Source organism: Danio rerio, chromosome 2 (assembly GCF_049306965.1).
Source record: "Danio rerio strain Tuebingen ecotype United States chromosome 2, GRCz12tu, whole genome shotgun sequence".
Classification (NCBI taxonomy): domain Eukaryota; kingdom Metazoa; phylum Chordata; class Actinopteri; order Cypriniformes; family Danionidae; genus Danio; species Danio rerio.
Window position 1 is genome coordinate 29,076,726 of NC_133177.1, and position 19,502 is coordinate 29,096,227.

A 19,502-nucleotide genomic window follows, 5' to 3' on the forward strand; every position below is an offset into this window, starting at 1 on the left:
ACAACCAATCAGCTTCCCCGATTGTATGGTTTATATTCACTTCAGTAGTAACTGTAGTGTAGTTACCTCAGAGAAGCACGAAGCACTCAAACACTGTTGCCTTTAACTTTGTCCATAATTAAGTGTTGTATCAGAACTACAGCAAGGGTATGTCAGTGGTGGTGAATCTGAGAGTGCAGCTGATAGTTGCTTAGCCATGACAGACATCACAGAAGCAAAAGCTCATAAGTGCATTAAAATAGTTTGGTTTAGTTGTTTTTTTTTTTTTTATTTATTTTTTTTTAGTTTTTATTTTAGTTTTAAAGCACTTTAAAAACTGTTGAATGGCTGACCAAAATGCTGTACATAAATACAAGATAAGACTTAAAGTTGAAGTCAGAATTATTACCCCCTCTATTTTTTTTCCCAATTTCTGTTTAACATAGAAATTTTTTTTTCAACACATTTCTAAACATAATAGTTTAATAACTAATTTCTAATAACTGTTTTTTATCCTTGCCATGATGATATTAAATAATATTTTATTAGACCTTTTTCAAGTCACTTCGATACAGCTTAAAGTGACATTTAAAGGCTTAACTAGGTTAATTAGGTTAACTAGGCAGGTTAGGGTAATTAGGCAAGTTATTGTATAACGATGGTTTGTTATGTAGACCATCGAGAGAGAAAAAATGCTGCTTAAAGGGGCTAATAACTTTGACCATAAATTGTTTTTTTTTTTTTTTTAAAACTGCTTTTACTCTTGCCAAAATAAAACAAATAAGACTTTCTCTTGAAGAAAAAATATTATCAAACATGCTGTAAAAATGTACTTGCTCTATTAAACATAATTTGAGATATCTAAAAAAAAAAAAAAAAAAAATCAAAGGGGGCTAAAAATTCTGACTAAACTATATTTCCAGAAATCCAGAAAAATCAATAAGAGTAGGCTGCTTAATACAGTGTTGTCAGACAAATTAAAAAAAAAATTCTAAAACATACAGACCAATAATTCTTAAAAGTGAAGGAAAACAAATGAGCTTTAGGAAGAGATTTGAAAACTTATAAAAAGGGGAATCCTTTATTCAGCATTGAATAAAAAATTTCCACATGTTAAGGTTGCAAGAGCTTAAAATATAGGAGGGTTACAGGGATGCAGAAGATCAGGTGGATATTTTGGAGCTGCTTTATTTAATCATTTGAACACAAATAAAATAATTTTTAACTGTTTTAAAGTTGACTGGGAGCCAGTGGAGGGGGCATAGAATAAGGATGACGTGGTTATATTTGCGACCATTTTCAAGACATTTGGATGCAAAATTTGACTGACTGACTTGAGATTTTGAGATTTCGTAAAATTGCAGTTATCCAAAAGCAAGTGGGAGACATGGTGGCACAGTGATTAGTACTGTTGCCTCACAACCTGGTCAGTTGGCATTTCTGTGTGGAGTTTGCATGTTCTCCTTGTGTTTGCGTGAGTTTCCCCTCAGTGCTTCGGTTTCATTAACAGTCCAAAGACATGCGCTATAGGTGAATTGGGTAAGCTAAATTGTCCGTAGTGCATGTTTGTATCCCCAAGTCCTCCAGATTGGGGGTTGAGTGTTGGGCTAACAACTAACCTCATGAAAACTAGATGATACGAAACACCAATCAGGTGTGACTAAACATCCACTGTTGAGTAAGTAAGTAAGTAATCCAAAAGCAAAGGTATGGAATTTTGGATAACTCGTGTGATTCATCAGACAAAATGTGTTGATCTTCTCTAGTCGGTCTCACAGACTAACTAGATGACTTATGTGATTGACAAATATGAGTGGACCTATTCTGATAAATCTATGAATGGCACGCTTGCAGTAGTCAATGAACAATACACTCTGTTAAGATTGTTTTAACCTAAAGTCAGTAACAATCACAATTCTAAGGTCAGAAAGGGTTTTCCCTATGTCTGCTGTCTGGACTTTGCTTCTTCGATCTGTACTTTCCCTCTCTGTCCACTTCTCTTCTCTGCTGAAAGACAGGACAGGTCTGATAGCGGCAGGGTAATTTGTGTTGTTTATCAGCGGCAGCAGGGACACACAGGGGTGCATAGACGCAGCGCTGCACCAATAAAGATAGACATCACAGGAAATGAAGTGCATTTGTGACACATGTGGCCACTGAGTGACAGTCTTTGAATGACCAGACCTTTCGGATGAAGGGTGAAATTCCCACTGCTGTGAGGCTCGAGGGCCACAGACCTCCTCAATATTCTTTCTGACCTGCCAATCAAAATCCAGAAGACAAAGGATGAGAGAAGGAAGCTCTTTGCATGATCAAGTGATTTGAAAGCCACATTCAAGTTTGGCGCTGTCCTCTTGGCATTCGTGTTTCCAAAGGAATTCATTCACTCCTGCCGATTGCATAAGCACTTTCTATTTTACGAGCGCTCGCACCAGTTTGGCCTTAACACAGCAGTTAGTGCTCTGAACTTCGAATTAAGCTCGAAGCCTATAAATTAGCCCTTCAGTTTTGTCTGAGCGCACAAAGATTAGTTTGCAGCACATTGCACATTTTATTCAGACTGAAGCAGAGGCAATAAAAGGCTGCCCTTTAAAAAAAGACCAGCTTACAGCAGCATGTCGTTTTGACGTTTCTTTAGGCTGCTGTTTTTGCTGGTTTGTGCTGCTGTGCTAGCTGTTAAAGGTCTTGTTCTGACATCAGGGTTGGCTAAAAATCTTGTTGGTTTAACACGGATGAGAGGCTGTGCTCATGAATATGTGATGCACAAATGGGTTTTGAGATCTTTTCAATTATTTCTGATTGCTAATAACTTTCTGAAAGTGCATCTGCTACTTTTGTAGTTCATTTATTATTTCTCTAAGGATGCATCTCAAGTTTTGTACAATAATTTATTTATAGTAAGCTACTGTACACTACTTTTCAAAGTTTGAGATAAATATTTTTATACTAATAATAATAATAATAATAATAATAATAATAATAATAATAATAATTTAAAGAAATAAAACTCATACTTGGTTACATTTTGTTTAATCAAAGATGCAGTAAACCAGCATTTTTTTCTGATATTATATTATATTATATTATATTATATTATATTATATTATATTATATTATATTATATTATATTATATTGTATTATATTATATTATATAAAATTGTATTATATTGTTTTATATTATATTATTTTATATTACATTTTATTTTTCATTTTATTTTATTTTACATTATTTTATTTTATTACATTATATTTTATTATATTATATTTTTTATTTTGTTAATTTGTATTAGTTTTTTTTTGCAATATGAAATAACAATTTCTTATGTTAATATATTTTATTTATTGCTATTATTACTATTATTATTATTATTATTATTATTATTATTATTATTATTATTATTATTATTACTATTATTAATAATTAATATTATTATTACTGCTATTATTACTGGTTATTACTTCACTACTACATCTATACTTTACCTCTTTAGTTGTGACCTGTATCTTCAGATATCAGTCTAATATGAATATAAACATTTTACATTTATTATCAATATTAAAAACGGCTAACCTATTTTATTGAAAACATTTTTTTTATTATTATTGTTTATTCTCAGTTACTAAATGGCAAGTTCATAAAAACCATATTTCTTAGGAAAAGTGGCCATGAACCACAAAGTCTTGTTCAAAATGATTGATTTTTTTGGTTTTATCAAAAATATTGGTGGTGTTTGAGGAGATTCCTCCAATGTGTAAAGCAATTAAATTGCCTAGAAAAGCGTTATATAAATGTAGGGAAATATTATTAAATATTATAAAAATATTGATTCTATTATTTTTTAGTGCCAAAAATCATTTGAATATTAAATAAAGATTATGTTCCTTAAAAGCGTTTTGTAAATTTCTTTCTGTAAATACATCAAAACTTTTTGGTTGTTATGCATTGTCAAGAACCTAATTTGGACAATTTTTAAAGGTAATGAACTCTCAAATTTCAGACTTAAAATAATTGTATATCAGAAAATATGTTGTCCACCCATAACAAACCATACATCAATGGAAAGATTATTTATAAGATTATATAGGTCCGCACAATTTCTGCAGATTTTTAACCCATCATCGAGTCTATTTATTTACTTATAAATGTGTATAAATTGATATTTATTCAGTTTTTATATTCATTTCAGTAATATTATCAACTGATATGAAAATGTTCATATGATTTATTTACAGTACAGTTTGTAAAGTAATAGTCTTTTAGTAGATCTATTATATGTGAGACTTGCTTTGTTTATCAAAAAAGTGGATCTAATTGGATTTGCATTGTAAACATTCAATAAAAGTTTAAAAGCTATTATGTTTTATGTCATATATTAAGTCTTTAGTTATTATACTCCCAAAATCATTACACATAAATTTGCAGATTTTTTTTTTTTAATTCTGTGCAGAAATAGCAAAAAATGTCAGCAGATTCTGTCTGTCCCTACTTATGACCTAGTTAACTATGTTTTGTAACATTTTTAACACTGTTAAAAAATAACAAAAAAAAGTTCCTACTTTAAATTAAAATTACCTAAACATTTGATCTAATGTCTCTCATCGAATTTGTAACATGATGTTCTAACTAAATTAGATCTTATATGGTTAGCACGCAAAATATGTTGTCATTACATATTGATCATAACAGTTTTACAATTGTGCTACTATTTTTGATCAGTGAAATGCTTCCCTGCAAAATGTGTTTTATTTTCCTAAAAAAGGAAATTTAGTTTCAGTATACTGCAGCTAATAAGAGCAGTAACTGAGATCTAATGCAGTCAAATAAAATCTACTGTAGTTATGAAATGCCTGCACATCCCACACTCTTTTGGAGACTCCTCTGTCTAGTCGGACACGCTGGTGCTGAATCACAGCCTCAGACTGACTGTGATAGTCTATGAAAATGAGTCAGCATCTTAAAATAGAGAAGCGCCGTCAACCACAACACAACCTCATCAGCAGAGCTCAATGATCTCATTCTTCCTCCTTTATAACATCCCAGACACAAAAAGAACCAGTTTCTAGTGAATCATTAAGTATTAAAGAGGTCAAGCAGCACATGATGTTTTATTTTTAATTATTTGTTGTTGTGTTTTTTGCATGTCCTAAGTAGGTTATGATTTGCTTAAAAGACCTCATGATTACTGAGCTTAACTTCACCCGATTTATCCTCGAATGAACTTCACGATTCTTTTGAGGCTCAGCTCTGGACTCGGCAGCAAATGCTGAGTTTCGGAGAACTGAATAATGCAAAGTGTTTCCTTATTTAACTGGAGGCCATTTCCAGAGGCGGCGGCTCGAGTAGCTGCTGTGTGCTCGACTAACATGGAGTATTGGAACCTGAGGGTTGAGCTCAGAGGCCGTGTCTAGACAGGACACTCTCTGCTCAAGTGCGATTAAAGGAGCTCCGAGCACAAGTCACTTCACATTACTGCACAACTAAGGCTAAATTTGAAGGTTCGAGGATCAGCTGAGTTAGTGATTGTTAGTGATGCAACCAGCCTAGAATTTTCATTCATTCATTCATTCATTCATTCATTCATTCATTCATTATTTTTTAATATTTCATTCATTCATTTAGTTATTTATTCATTTTAATTTAATATATTTTATTTTATTTTATAGTTTTATTCATTTATTCTTCATTTATTCATTTTCTATTTATTTATTTATTTATTCATTCATTTATTCATTCATTTATTTATTTAATAATTAATTAATTAATTTATTGTATTATATTTTATTTTATTTTATATATTTATTTATTCATTGCTTATTTAATTTTCATACATTTATTTAATTAATTATTCATGCATCCATTCATTCATTCAATCATTTATTCATTTATTTTATTCATTCATTCATTTATTCATTCATTAATTAATTAATTCATTTATTTATTAATTTATGCATTAATTTATTCATTTAATTATGCATTCATTTATTAATTTGTTAATTTATTTATTCATGTATTTCATTCATTTATTTAATAATTAATTCTTTTTTTATTCATTTAATTATTTAATTGTTCATTCATTTATTCATACATTTATACACATATTTATACTGTGTAGTTTCTTATTGTCAGTTAATTGTCTGTTGATGGAGCAGTATCAACAGACATTAAGCAGTCTACTAATATTCAAATGGACCATCAAAATAAGTGTTAAGAGTTACCATTTATTTATTCATTTATTCATTCAATTATACATTGTTCATTCATTCATTTATTCATTCATTCATATATTCATTCATTTTTTACTTTTACCTATCAACTAATTGATTAAATTAAAAAAAAAAATTATTAAAAAGCATTTGGGCAGATACTGATACTGATTTCCATTTTTTTTTTTTCAAGAATGATTGAAAATAAAATTGCATGAAAAAGATCATCATCTACTTTAGCACAGGCTGAGCTATCGACCGATTTAAATTTACAGGCAACTATTTCACTGTAATCGCCTTACTAGTGTTAATGTTAAATTCGAAGATGGCTATATTTAATTAGTGAAAACGCACTTAAAGTCTAAAGTCCTGGCTTATCTGACAAGCAAGCAAAAGGTGACTGCTTTCATTTTTGAGTGAATTGTCCTGTTATTGTTTTGTGTAGCTAATAAAAGTTTTGCTTTAAATATAGCTTAAACTGTTAGCTAGACGATAAAAAAAATCCTTACACCTTTTTTGGTCATTCATGTTTTTATTTTTTATTTTTATCATATATTTATGCTTTTTAGTTGCATTATGGGATCTTTCTTCCAACAACTTTTAAACTCAAAGTTGTAAAAAGTGATTCATTAAGATTTTTAATAAGTGATATATTGTCTGAGTTGATGTTGTAAATTATGCTACAAAACCTTGTAATCAAAATCAAATAGTCCTGGAATGATATATTTTAATTAAACCAAACTGTAAATCTGACTAATTCTTATCTTAATGAAGAGTACGCAATATCCAGCTAATTACTGAGAAAATAATAATATTATAACAGATTTTTTTTAATTAAATGCAATGCATGTAAAAAACTAAAACCCTATAGTGTATAGACATTAAAAACCAAAGGCACAAACATCAAAATGACGAAACAACACAATTCTAACTGAAATTGTGTTAAAATAATACTAAATGAGCACATGCAACAGCATGAGTTATAGGATTATGATCATTTTCAAGTCTAGGCAATCCTTTAATGATTAATTAAAGGTTTAACAAGTTTATGAATTGTTGTGTTGTGACTTATAACTAAAAACAATTAAAAAATGTATATCTTGGCTGCATTTGAACTATACTTCAGTTTTTTTGTGTTGGCTCAGGTATACAACAGTTAAATCTATGTAATGAGTTGCATTTGCCATTTTCATTTGCATCAAGAACAGTTTCAGACAGCAAACAACTCAGAGTAGACTTTTAGGTACTGTAGGTGTTTAATTGCGAGTTTATTTCCCAGTGTTTCTCAAAGCACTTGATTCTGTACTAGAACGGTAGATGTGGTTATTTGTCAGTGCCCTTTTCATGAGAACAAATCCTGCTTTCTTCTGGAAGAGTTCACTGCCTCCATCTGGGAAAACAAACGGGCAAAGATTAATGAGCAGTGATTAACTAACACACTCCCTCTGTAATATGGGCTTATCTGCATTACAGCAATATCACCTTTTTGCATCTGAGGAATTGCCTTTCCCCTTAGTACATATCTTAATGACAGCTGAAGAAAAGAGCTGAATTTTTACATCAGTTCATTTTTCAAGGACATTTCAGAGGAACAAAGTTTGTGTGACAGTCGCTTGAGTTAAAGCTTGAAGTGTTATTGTGTCCTTGCGTTCTTTCCCTTCATCTCATCATTATTCTGTGGTGTAGCTCTCTCTTCTCGGATTTGTAACATGATCTTCAGACTTTATATAGGAAGCCTCAAGCTATACTCCATATGCAAACTCCAATTCTTTAATATTCCTATTGAACAAAGAGTTTCCCATGATTTTCATGGTAAAGGGCAACGCTTAACATTAAATATTAAATGAAACAAAATATATATAAAAAATAATTTCTCTTTTTGTTGCACTCAATTCAAAACACAAGGCTTTGGTGTCAACTCTTGACGGAGGCGATCATCATAGCAGTGTCAGCCAATGAAATTATTTGGCAATAGGCTACTTTCTGAGCTGGGGTATTTGCATAAAGCGATTTGATTGGCTGACGTGTCCATTGGTGCTTAAAGTTGAGAAAGTTGTTGCAAGTAATGTCACTAAAGCGGCGCTGATGGATCCACAATTCAGCAGATGTCTTTATCATAAACATCTTAAAAGGGGATTGAGGATTATTAAAGCGCTTTAAATCAGCAGAGAGCAGCAATACTGTATATACATCCCATGACAATGATTCCAAGTCTAACTTAGTTTAGCTGTTTTTTTTTTTTTTTATTTAGTTCTTGCATCAGAGTGTTGGAGGAAAAAGCTGTTTTCCACCGTTGGTTTGTTCACCTGTGTGAAGCCCACTCAGAATTGCACAATGTTTACTCAGAAACATAGATTGTTTATAAGAAAGTGCTTTATGCATATGGAGAGCTTTTGTTTTTGTTCCTCTTGTTTTATGTTTTTGTGTTGTGCATGTTTTGTTTAGTATTGCTTTTGTTTTTCTTATTTGTTCTCTTCTCTATTTGTTCTTTTTTATAGTTTTAATTTAGTTTTGCTTTGGTTTGGTTCTGTTTTTACCCCAGCTGTTTTGTTTTGCTCCATGTGTTCAGTTCAGAACTTTATTTATTTTTATTTATTTATTTATTTTTTACTTTTGATGAAACAGTTTTGTTTTTGTTTAGTATTGAGCAATTACAGCATTATGGACATTTACCGTAAAATTCAGAATCTAAATTTACAGAGAAAGTATATTTTAAGATCATAAACATCTGTTTATATTTTCCATAACAACTAACTAAATATTTTTATTTTTTATTTTAAATGAGGAAAATAAACTTTTGTCTTTTTGTCTTTAGTTTGCCGGATACAATTCTGGTAAATATAAACTGCACAACCCCCAAGAAATAATGCTAATAAAAAGATAAGAGTTGGCTCATTATAGAACAACCATGATTGGTTGTTTATTTGACATTTTTGCATTTATGATGAAAAATATTTGTTATGCATGTGACATCTCTTCGCTATGGATGTGACTGATGTAAAATTGCCACTTGTGTGCCTTTGGTAAATCAAATATAATTGTTTGAAAACACTGACAGAGACAGTTTGGAGTAATTTCACAGTACTGTAAAATAGCATACACAAAAACCTAGAAATTTGCTATTTTGGTTAAAAAAAATAAATCATGGAAAGTTTGACATTTGCATGGAATTGCTAAATGTTTTTGTTTACTTTTTTTGTTCTGTTTTCCATTTATTCGAGTTTTTTTTTAAAGTTTTGTTTAGCATGTTCCATTTTCGTTTTTGTACTTTCAATGAAACACTTTGAAGAAAAGCGATCACTTCTAATATCCACATTAGATATTACAGTGAAAGTCCCAGCTGATCTCCTGCGCTTGCCAGCTAGTTTCATTCTTGCAGCCAAGTCAGGTCCAATTAAACCTGAGTGATGCAGCCTTTTAAACGCTGCACGTCCTGGGTCTGGGAGACACGGACCGGTGGGAGGGGAGCGGATCAGATCTTCAGCGCATGACGATAGTGACAGGCCTTTCCTCTTGTCTGCTACATTTATCCCAGCATCCACATGCATATTAATGGACAGATCTCACATGCTTGCTCTCTCTCTCTCTCTCTCTCTCTCTCTCTCTCTCTCTCTCTCTCTCTCTCATGCGGTCGAACAGTGCTCAAAGATTTATGTCCTCCATTTGAATGTCCCTACTTGGCTGTTTGTGTTGAATGCTGCAATATTTATCATGTTTTTTAATGATCCGAGGGACTTTCCTCTCTCTGTTTTATTGTAATGATAAAAATCCACCCAGTGCTCAATGGGGTGTAATCCCATGAAAAAGTAACAGACTGATTAAAGCAGGCGGCCCCTATTGTGCCATTTGTTTGTTCGGGTTTTTGTTTGTGATTGTTTGCAATTTGAGTGGGTTGTTCTAATATATTTTTGATAAGGAGATGGCAGGCGGGGGGCAAAATAAATAAGATTAAATGGGACAACTGAACAAATACGAGATTCAGGAGGCTAAGAGATGTTCAATAGTTGTTGTTTTTCTTTGTGGTTTTATCAGTGCTTATGAACATGCAAATATGACCTTGAATGTGCAATGCAAAAGCAAACAAACAGACAAAAACATGCAATGTAAGAGAATAAAAGGACATTGAGATGCTGAGTTTTGTTATTTATTGAAACACACAGTTATTTTGAAAAATGTTGGACACGTGTAACCAATTGAAAGTAAATATACTGGTTTCTAACACTTTGCAAAATGTCTTCTTTTGTGTTCATCATAAACATGTAACTCTTAAAGGATTGAAATCACTTCAGGGTAATTAAATAGGAGTAGATTTTAATTTTGGGGGCAGATGTATCTCTTTAAAATACAATTTTTATAATTACAGTAGACCAATCTGCATCATCAATTCCACTGCAGTACCTAGATCCTTTACCTAAATATTTCTCAAACTTTCTAAAGAGAACATGCGTGTCAGAAAAAAAGCACTATAAATACACTATAAAAATAAAAAGAACATTGACTCTGCTAAAAATTGTAAGGCAACTTGCTGCTCAGCTTTGATGAGTTAACTTAAATCAAGTCCTCTACAGTACTTGGGTTAAGAGCCATGTCAACTCAAAAAAAAAAAAAAAACTGCAGCAATTTAACTTAAGTTGAGTCAACTTTTATTTTTTGCAGTTCAATTAATTTGAACTTTTTAGAGAAACTGTTAAAATTTGTTCAATGCTTGTTCAAATCTCAGTTTGTCATTATCTATATGAAATATAGTTTTAGGTACAAAAGGTGCTATTGAAACATGTGGCAGATAATGTTAGGGGGCGGGACATTTCCATTCTAAGCAGGTATTTGATCGGCCAAATATCCATGTAGTAGAGATGCGCGGGTGGGCTATTATTTCATCCGCAACCGCATGACAAAATTCATCATCCGTCCGCCATCCATCCGCACTAACATTTTTGACCAATTTTTAAAACCGCACCCGCCCGCCATCTGCTGATTGGGCTATTTATTTGAATGGCTTATTCTTTTTTATTATTAAATGAATGTTTCTTTATTGATCATTATAGAATAGAGAATGACTTTAATGTAGACATGCAGTTAATCCAAACGTGCAATTGAAGACGCTTTGAAGTGACGCTAAAGATACAAAGATGTGTCTTTTGACTTGATTCGATTCCTCGGTCCAAGAGTCTTTTCCTTGCGTCCTTCCCTCGTACCGTTATCCCGGTGGGAGGAAACACGGGAAAGAAAGCAAGGAAAGGAAACGAGGATGCACAAATAAGAAATGAGAAGTACCCGAGCTCTCAGAATATCAGCAGGGAACTCCGTCTCCAATCGGCGCACAGGGACAAAAATAAATAAATAGCCTAAATTAAACGCACTGTACTATACAACTTTTTTTATTGTAGCCTAATAGAAAACGCATTGACACATCATTTCAACATGCTGCTATTTAGCCTACTACTAAATGCCTATTTCACTTTATTTTTAGTAAATAGATAGAATAATAAGTCATTTACATTATAGCCTAATAATGTTTACATTTTGTAGTTGTCCATAGCAACCCCAAAAACGTACCTGCTTGCCTTCCACATCTAATTAATGGGCACAGTTTTTTGACTATTTTTTAATTTTTTAATTTTTAATTTTTTGCTGTGGATGTTATTGAGCTTGTAGAAATCGGAAACAACACCAGTTCTGCGACACAGATGAACCTTTATTGATATCTCTATCAGACAATACCTATTTTATATGCCAAAAGAAACAACAGGCAGTAAAAAAATATTAACATAAATATCTTAATGTAGGCATAGGCTATAGTCGCATGCTTTGGCAAACAGTTGAAAAAAGTTTTAATAAAAACGTCATATCGTGCCTAAGCCTTGTAGGCTCAGTCACCCCCACAATTAGAAATTAAATTAGAAAAACAGATATGCCATCCCTCTTTGAGCGAACATAAAGTCTGACCAGGCTAAAGTGCATGTATGACAAGTGCCCCAATAACCCATGGAGGATCATCCCCATTCCCCTCAAACTTGAAGCATAACGAAATACTACGCCATTAAAGTTGCGACAAAGAAATTCTGGCAAAATAACCTTAGCCTCGGAACGTAAAAGCGAGGCCAACATGTCTAGAATAGAATAGGCTAAACCAATATGAACGTAAAATTATCAGCTGACCGGACTCAAAAGTTTATATTAAACATATGTGTAGCCTAAATAACATAGGCTAATTGGTTTAATATGCCTGACTTTAGGTCTAGTTTGATTTTTTCTTGGCACAATGCAGAAATAAAATAGCATCTGTGTCAGGATTCAGACGGGAGCGCCTGCATAGCCACTATAATGCGCCCTGCTGCACTGAAGGAGCGCTCGCTCGCAGCACTTGTTGCTGAAATGCATAGAATTCTCTTGGAAAGGTGCTGTAGTCGTGGGAATGCCTGGCCTTATTTCTCCCAAAAGGAAAGTAGATTTTCCTCTGCTGATCCGTCTATACTGAAGTTTGTAGAGGAATACTTCTGTACTTCATCCAGAATTAGTGTATCCGATTCCTCCTCCCATTCTGTGAAGTCAGGTGCGCCAGCTATGAATATAAAAACAGTACAACCGCCCGCCACCCGCCCGAATTTAATAAAATATAATTTTTTCGTAACGTCATCCGCCCGATCCGCGGTTTATCCGCGGAGTCCGCGGCTATAACCGCTAACCGCGCATCTCTACCATGTAGTCCTTGATGAGTCGCTGATTTTTTTTCCTCTGTTTCCCAGAAGAGAAAGACTATAATTTGTGCTCTATTTTAATGGAAGTGTATATTCACACTTCAATTAAACCAAACTCTGGTACGATTTTTCTCAAGCTCCGTTCAGTTGAATAAGGGTGAAAACAATGATTAAGCTATCAAAACTGTAGTGCACACCTAAGACGCACAGAAATGTATGACAAAATGGATCTCAGACTATTTTTGAACAAACTGTGGTGCACTTCAATTTAAAAACGAATGTACGGATCTAAACAAACAGGACCTCAAAAAAATTACAACCGTAAAAAGACCTTTTTTTCTTTCAGATGTTGGCCTTTAGTTGAAGGTATTAGGAATGTTTGAGATTGCAGAGGATTTCTTGGTTAGGTTTACAAAGTTTTACACATTTATAACTCTAAAAGTGCTCATTTGAAAAAAAAAAAAAATACCATGACCAAGTTTATCCTAAAATACATGCACTGTAAAACCCAACAGACAACTTTATCAAATGAAATGTGTAATTAACTCACAAATTACTGAAAGTTTATTCTTCTCACTTGAAAAGAAGTTTGAACTTAGTGTTGAAGGTAATGAGTTAATTAAATATCTTATTACTTCAACTTAAATGGAGTAAGTTCACAGTACTCATACAGATTAGGTTTTTAACTCAAATGGTTTGTAGCAATTGGTTTTCTCAAACGATTTGAGTTGTCTTAACTTGTTGGGTTCTACAGTACTCGGTTGGTTTGAGTTCTCTTGATTTATTTGGCTTTACTGTGCTCAAATTGCTTCGTTTAGTTAAATGGAATAAGTTCACAGTACTCATTAGGATTAGTTTTTGAACTTAAATGGTTTGTTGCAATCTGTGTCCTCAAACGGTTTGAGTTACCCTTTTGGGTTTTATAAGTCATCCATGATTTGGATGACTTATTCCAGAATATACGTCCTAAAATCCTTTTTTCTTAAAGAAAATTTTTAAAGATGACTGTGTTTAACCCTAAGCAAAAGACTATCTAAATAACTCAACGTGAAAGTTTCTTTTTTTTTTCTTTTTTTTTTTTTTTTGGATTCGACAAGTGTGAACACAACCTGACAGTACACACTGTAAAAAGTGATTAGTTACTTTAAGTGAGTAAACCACATGCCTTAAAGCAGCAAGTTGACTACGAAAATATTGCAAGCAAACCCATTGTACCTTGGAACTGTTTTGTTGACTTAATTTTTATAATTATGCAAATTGTACTCACCTTTTTAAAGTCAACTAATCAATTTTTACAGTGCCAGACTATTTAGCACCTCTGTTTTTAAGTAATTTTTGTAATATTACAATATTGCATATTTGGTGCTTCATTAAGTCTATCAAATCTACAATTATAGCCTGCATTGAATTTAGAAGACACACTGGAGTCTACAAGAGCAGATTTATTTTACTGCATGTCATTTTGCTAGATACAGAAAAACTGGGGACAAAGCAAATTGAATAAACATGTATTGGGGAAAAAAGTGATTAGTTTACTTTTGTTTAAATAAAGTGCAAGTTATAAAAATTAAGTACAGTTTGCATAAATAGAAAAATTAGGTCAACTTAACAGTTCTAAGTTACAATGAGTTTATTTACATTATTTTTGTAAAGTCAACCTGTTGTTTTAAGGCAATTGGTTTACTTGCTTTAAGTAACTAATCACTTTTTACAGTACAGTAACATATGTTTGATCCTAAAGCTACCAGGCATACTTAAAAGCCATAAATCTCTCATTTTAAATGACTTGAGTCCTTATGGGAATTTGTTATGGACTGAGGGATGTTTATGATTTACATTTAGGTGATGTTGTGTTGTCTTCCCTGCAGCTGGTGATGGAGTTTTGTGGCGCAGGCTCAGTGACGGACCTGATCAAGAACACCAAAGGAAACTCGTTGAAGGAAGACTGGACTGCCTACATTAGCAGAGAGATCCTCAGGGTAATCACTCAGCTCACTGTGCTTTATTCACTGCTGGAAAGATCACTTTAAGATGCATTTAAACAGAAAGTTCTAGGCATTCAGACTAGCATTAGCAACATATTTATTGTGGTTTAACAGTCCAAACCAACTTAGTTAACTGAGTTAACTGAGATAATCATCCTGTATGTTAACAGATATTCCACCTTCATCAACTATATAGACGAGCTAATGATTTAAAAAAAAATTTATTTCTGCTATGACAGCTGATTTTCAACATAATTTTGCAAGTGTAGTTTCATGTGATCCTCCAGAAATCTATTGTCATAATAGGATTTGGTGCTATTTAATAAATCAATTAATACATTTATAAATTAATAAATAAATACAATTATTTATTTATGTATTTATTTTTGTTTTATTTATTTCCATCTATATAATTATTTATTTGTATCTATATGTCTATTTAGTTTTTATGTTTTACTATTTATATATTTATTTATATCTGTTTATTTGTATTTATTTATTTATTTCTAATTTATTTATGTATTATTATTATTATTAGTAGTAGTAGTAGTCATAAACAAATAGTTGCGCTGTTTAATATTTCAGTGAAAACCATAATACAATTTTTAATTTAATTTAATTCAATTCAATTCAATTCTATTCAATTCTATTCTATTCTATTCTATTCTATTCTATTCTATTTTATTTATTTTATTTTATTTTATTTTATTTTATGTTTGTTTTTGTTTGTGTTGAGCGGAAATCAAGCATTTAAAGAGCAACACTGAAATATAAGCCTTTTATAACCACATCAAGACTTTTATCAAAATATGCATATGCAATGGTTAATATATCCGCTTGTTAAGTCGGTGATGTATGGTATCATTTTTCCAGATCCAAGCTGCTACTCATTTAGATTGAGAAAATATTTGTTTATGACCACTTTTTAGTCCCATGTCCCACCATACATTAAAGTGAATTTTCATGTGCAAAAATCATGGTGCACACAACAGTTTCTGGACTTGCTGCATCACAGCTAGCAATATTTTAATCAATGTATGTATCACTTTCTGGCCATCGGATATTAGGCATGGATGTGTATATATAGCGATCGTGATTTTCAAAAGTATTACATCGATTTCTAAATGTTTATTATTACCATTTGTTGAGTCTCCCTATACAGCGCTTTGACCCAGAAGCCGCTTCGCGTGGGGTCAAACTTAAAAAGTAGAAAAAGCATATAAAATTATTTATTCTAATCATTAGTATGGCATAGTACTGTATCGTTTCAGATTGGAAGATTTTAAATGTTGAGCTTAAATCTTTTGCATTTGTGTGTGTTTTCCACAAAAAAATGACACTCTTTTGAAACTACCTGAGAATAGTTAAAGAATATACTAAACAGTGACACAATTTTTGGTTTTGGCAAAGGTGCAGTACGCAAGTTTGACACCCAGTGGTTGAACTAGGTATTGCACTCCTAGATCAAAACAAACTTAAGCGCAGGTCACCAGATTAAGGACAGGAGCGAGTGATTTAAACAGTGTTTTAAATAAAAGCAACAACACCCAATACAAGGAATATTTTCCATATTAAAAGGAGTTTTTGTTCTGACCAATACCTGGAATTATATATTAGAAATGGCTTGTATTTCTCATAGGTGGTACCTCTCATCTGCTTTATTCAGTGGTAAATGCTAATAATGTGAGTTTGAATGCCATTTTACATAACATTTATTGCCATATACTAAAAGCAGCAGCAGATTTAATATGTTATTATTATTAACAGGGTTAATATGCATTAAATAGATTATAAACTTTACCATTTTGTGAAATGAGTACATATTCTGTGCTTTTGAATGGCTGAATTTAAATTTCAATTGTGTTGCATCTGGTGCAAATTGCTCATAACTACTTATCTCGTAATGAAGCATGTTGTTAGGACATGGGGCTACAATGTAACCTGCTAACCTAATGTTTATGTTTGTAATATTTATATAATTTGCTAATAATTAACCTCATGTGGAATTTCTGCTACTGTCCATCGTAAGTTGCAATTTGGTCATGGTCATATGCTTTAACAGCCTTTCTGAATAAATGAATAATATAAGTGGTTTTCCACCAAGGCAACCCAGAGTGCTGAAATATAATTGGCTAAACTAACAGTGGGCAGGTTAAAAGAACCAAAAAAAAAGGCCGTGTTCCAGCATGGAAAACACATTTTCGTAGCAGAATATCTGACTTCAGCACTGTTTTTTAGATAAACAAGTGTTCACTTGGCATGTTTCTTAAATATCTGCAAACTAATTTTATGATTTAGAGGAGTCAAAAAATATACATACAGCACCTTTAACTATTTTATTCCATACCTAATTTTATAAAGGCTGCTTTTATTAGGTTTTAAATTAATAGGTTTCCAATGGTACTCATTCAAAACCTAGTTTGTGAATGAAGGCTTTTGCCATTCACTTGTCCTTTATCTCTGCTAATTCATGTTCTCTCCCCCTTTCTCTCTCTCTGCCAGGGGCTCACTCATCTTCACCAACACAAAGTCATCCACAGAGACATCAAAGGCCAGAACGTGCTGCTAACAGAGAACGCTGAGGTCAAACTAGGTGAGCTCGCGGCCCTCAGGCTCAAACAACTTTACATAGCATTGACAGTCCTCCCTGTGACTGCGCAGAGAAGCTTTCAAAGCAAAGGAATGGAAGGGAGAACAACACAGCAATGCTAATGCTCTGTTGTCCTTTAGCGACACCTCCTTTTACGAGGAAATCAACATTGACTGTAAGACAAAGTAGGCTGGATCAGAGGTAAATCAATTAGCCAGTGTGGGGTAAACAATTGATCATCCTTCAGTTGACAGCGCAGTTACTCCAGCAGATTTCATAAATATGCTTAAGGCTCAGTGCTGAAGGTTTGTGTTTGTAAAAGCAGCCCCCCATCTGCCCTGAGTACATTTGCTTTTTGTATCTTATCATATCGATGTGTTCAGTGTGAAGAGAAGCCAATTACCTGAAAGCACAGACAATCGCATGTCCTACTTATTTGAATTATCCCATAAATGTTTTCCATTTTTATGTAAATGGTAAATTAGCTTCTTATATCATGTTTACTACTTCATAGGAAGTCTTCTGTTTTAACAGTATGTGCGGCGCAAGCTTGAATTGTGGAATGTAGCCCTTCGCCCTGTAGCATAATGTAGCTCCATCTCATTTCAGAGACTGCTCTATTGCAGTTTGGCCACATATGCCATCGAGGATGTCTCATTTCAGAAAAACAGCTATCGTTTATGAGGTGGAAATTTTGGTTGTTTCATTTGTTATTAAGATTGCAATGGTTAAAGGGATAGCTGACCCAAAACCGAACATTTGCTCTCTGTTTACTCACCCTCAAGTGGTATTTTGAATAAAGCTGAAAACCTGTTACTTTTGACTTTCATAATAGAAAAAAGAAATACTATGGAAGTCTATGGTCAGAGGTTTCCAGTATACATCAAAATATCTGATCCTATGTTCAAAAAAGAAACTCAGGTTTGAATTAAATAAAGAGTGAGTAAATTATGACAGAATTTTCAGTTTTTGGAGAATTATGCCGTTAAGGGTCTTCCACACCAAATGTGTAAAAAAAATAAATAAATAAATGAATGAAAAAATAAATAGAGAGAAACAGTTGATTGTCTATACAGAATAATTATTCATTCATTAGAAGTGGTGCTGACCAGCATGTCTGTGACACTGCGACACGCAATCTAATCTTTTCTTTTGTGTTCCTTCATTTTTCCATTTAAAGGCGTTTTAAAGCCTTGTGCACAACAGGACGTTATCACTTGCGCCTATTTTAAGACATTTTCCAACATTCATTGTTTTCAAGAGGTTTTTACAGGCGACGAGTTGTATTTACAAATGTGCAAAATCACTTCATGACATTTGATGATGCTTAATGAATAACAGAAATACACCTGCACGCTGTGCAACTTTATGCTTTTGATGCTTTTTTTTGATGCTTTTCAGCACAAAAGTCGCTATGTTGTTTTGTACAAACACCTGGTTTGCAGGAAAAAATTACAAGCCATAGAAAGAAAATGTGTGTTAATTTTGTATTAGAGGCGCTAAATACCATAAGTGATTGTGAACTCTAATGATTTTGATAATGATAACAACATGCATATTTTTTTAAATAGTCACTAACTTGGTTTTGATACTAATGCAAATCTAATCTCTTCACAGATTGTGAACAAATAAATAATCTCACATGCGAATTAGGCGCACTTTATTACATTTTTAGAGCAGGTGACTGTACTATTAGTTACATAGTAACCAACTGGAAATAAGGCAAACATAACCAAGATAGCTGATTAGCCACATTGGTGTAATGTTTGCTACATTCCAGTTTAAAGTCAGAGTCCAAAACCACCTCAAGCAAGTGTGATTTTTAAAAAAAAATTTTTGTAAATTAAATGACTTTTATTTCATATTTGACATTTCCATTGTTTCTCCTGTGATACTGCAAAATGTGCATTAACACAAGTTGACTGAAACCCAGATATTGGTACTTTTTTAACAATAAAAATCCATAATCAATATTAAATTAAATTTAACCAAATTGAAGCCAGATAGATATATATATTATATATAGATAAATATATTTATATCTA

General features: G+C 32.6%; 1 protein-coding gene across 8 annotated transcripts in view; it reads left to right on the forward strand.

The window, feature by feature from the left end:
• The window catches only part of tnika (TRAF2 and NCK interacting kinase a), a 159,439-nt gene that overhangs the window by 81,947 nt on the left and 57,990 nt on the right, over positions 1 to 19,502 (forward strand). For all 8 annotated transcript variants that reach the window (XM_005163387.5, XM_005163388.5, XM_005163390.5 and 5 more), the window contains 2 exon segments: positions 14,751 to 14,861; positions 17,370 to 17,460. In XM_005163387.5, coding sequence (XP_005163444.1) covers positions 14,751 to 14,861; positions 17,370 to 17,460 — 202 coding nt within the window.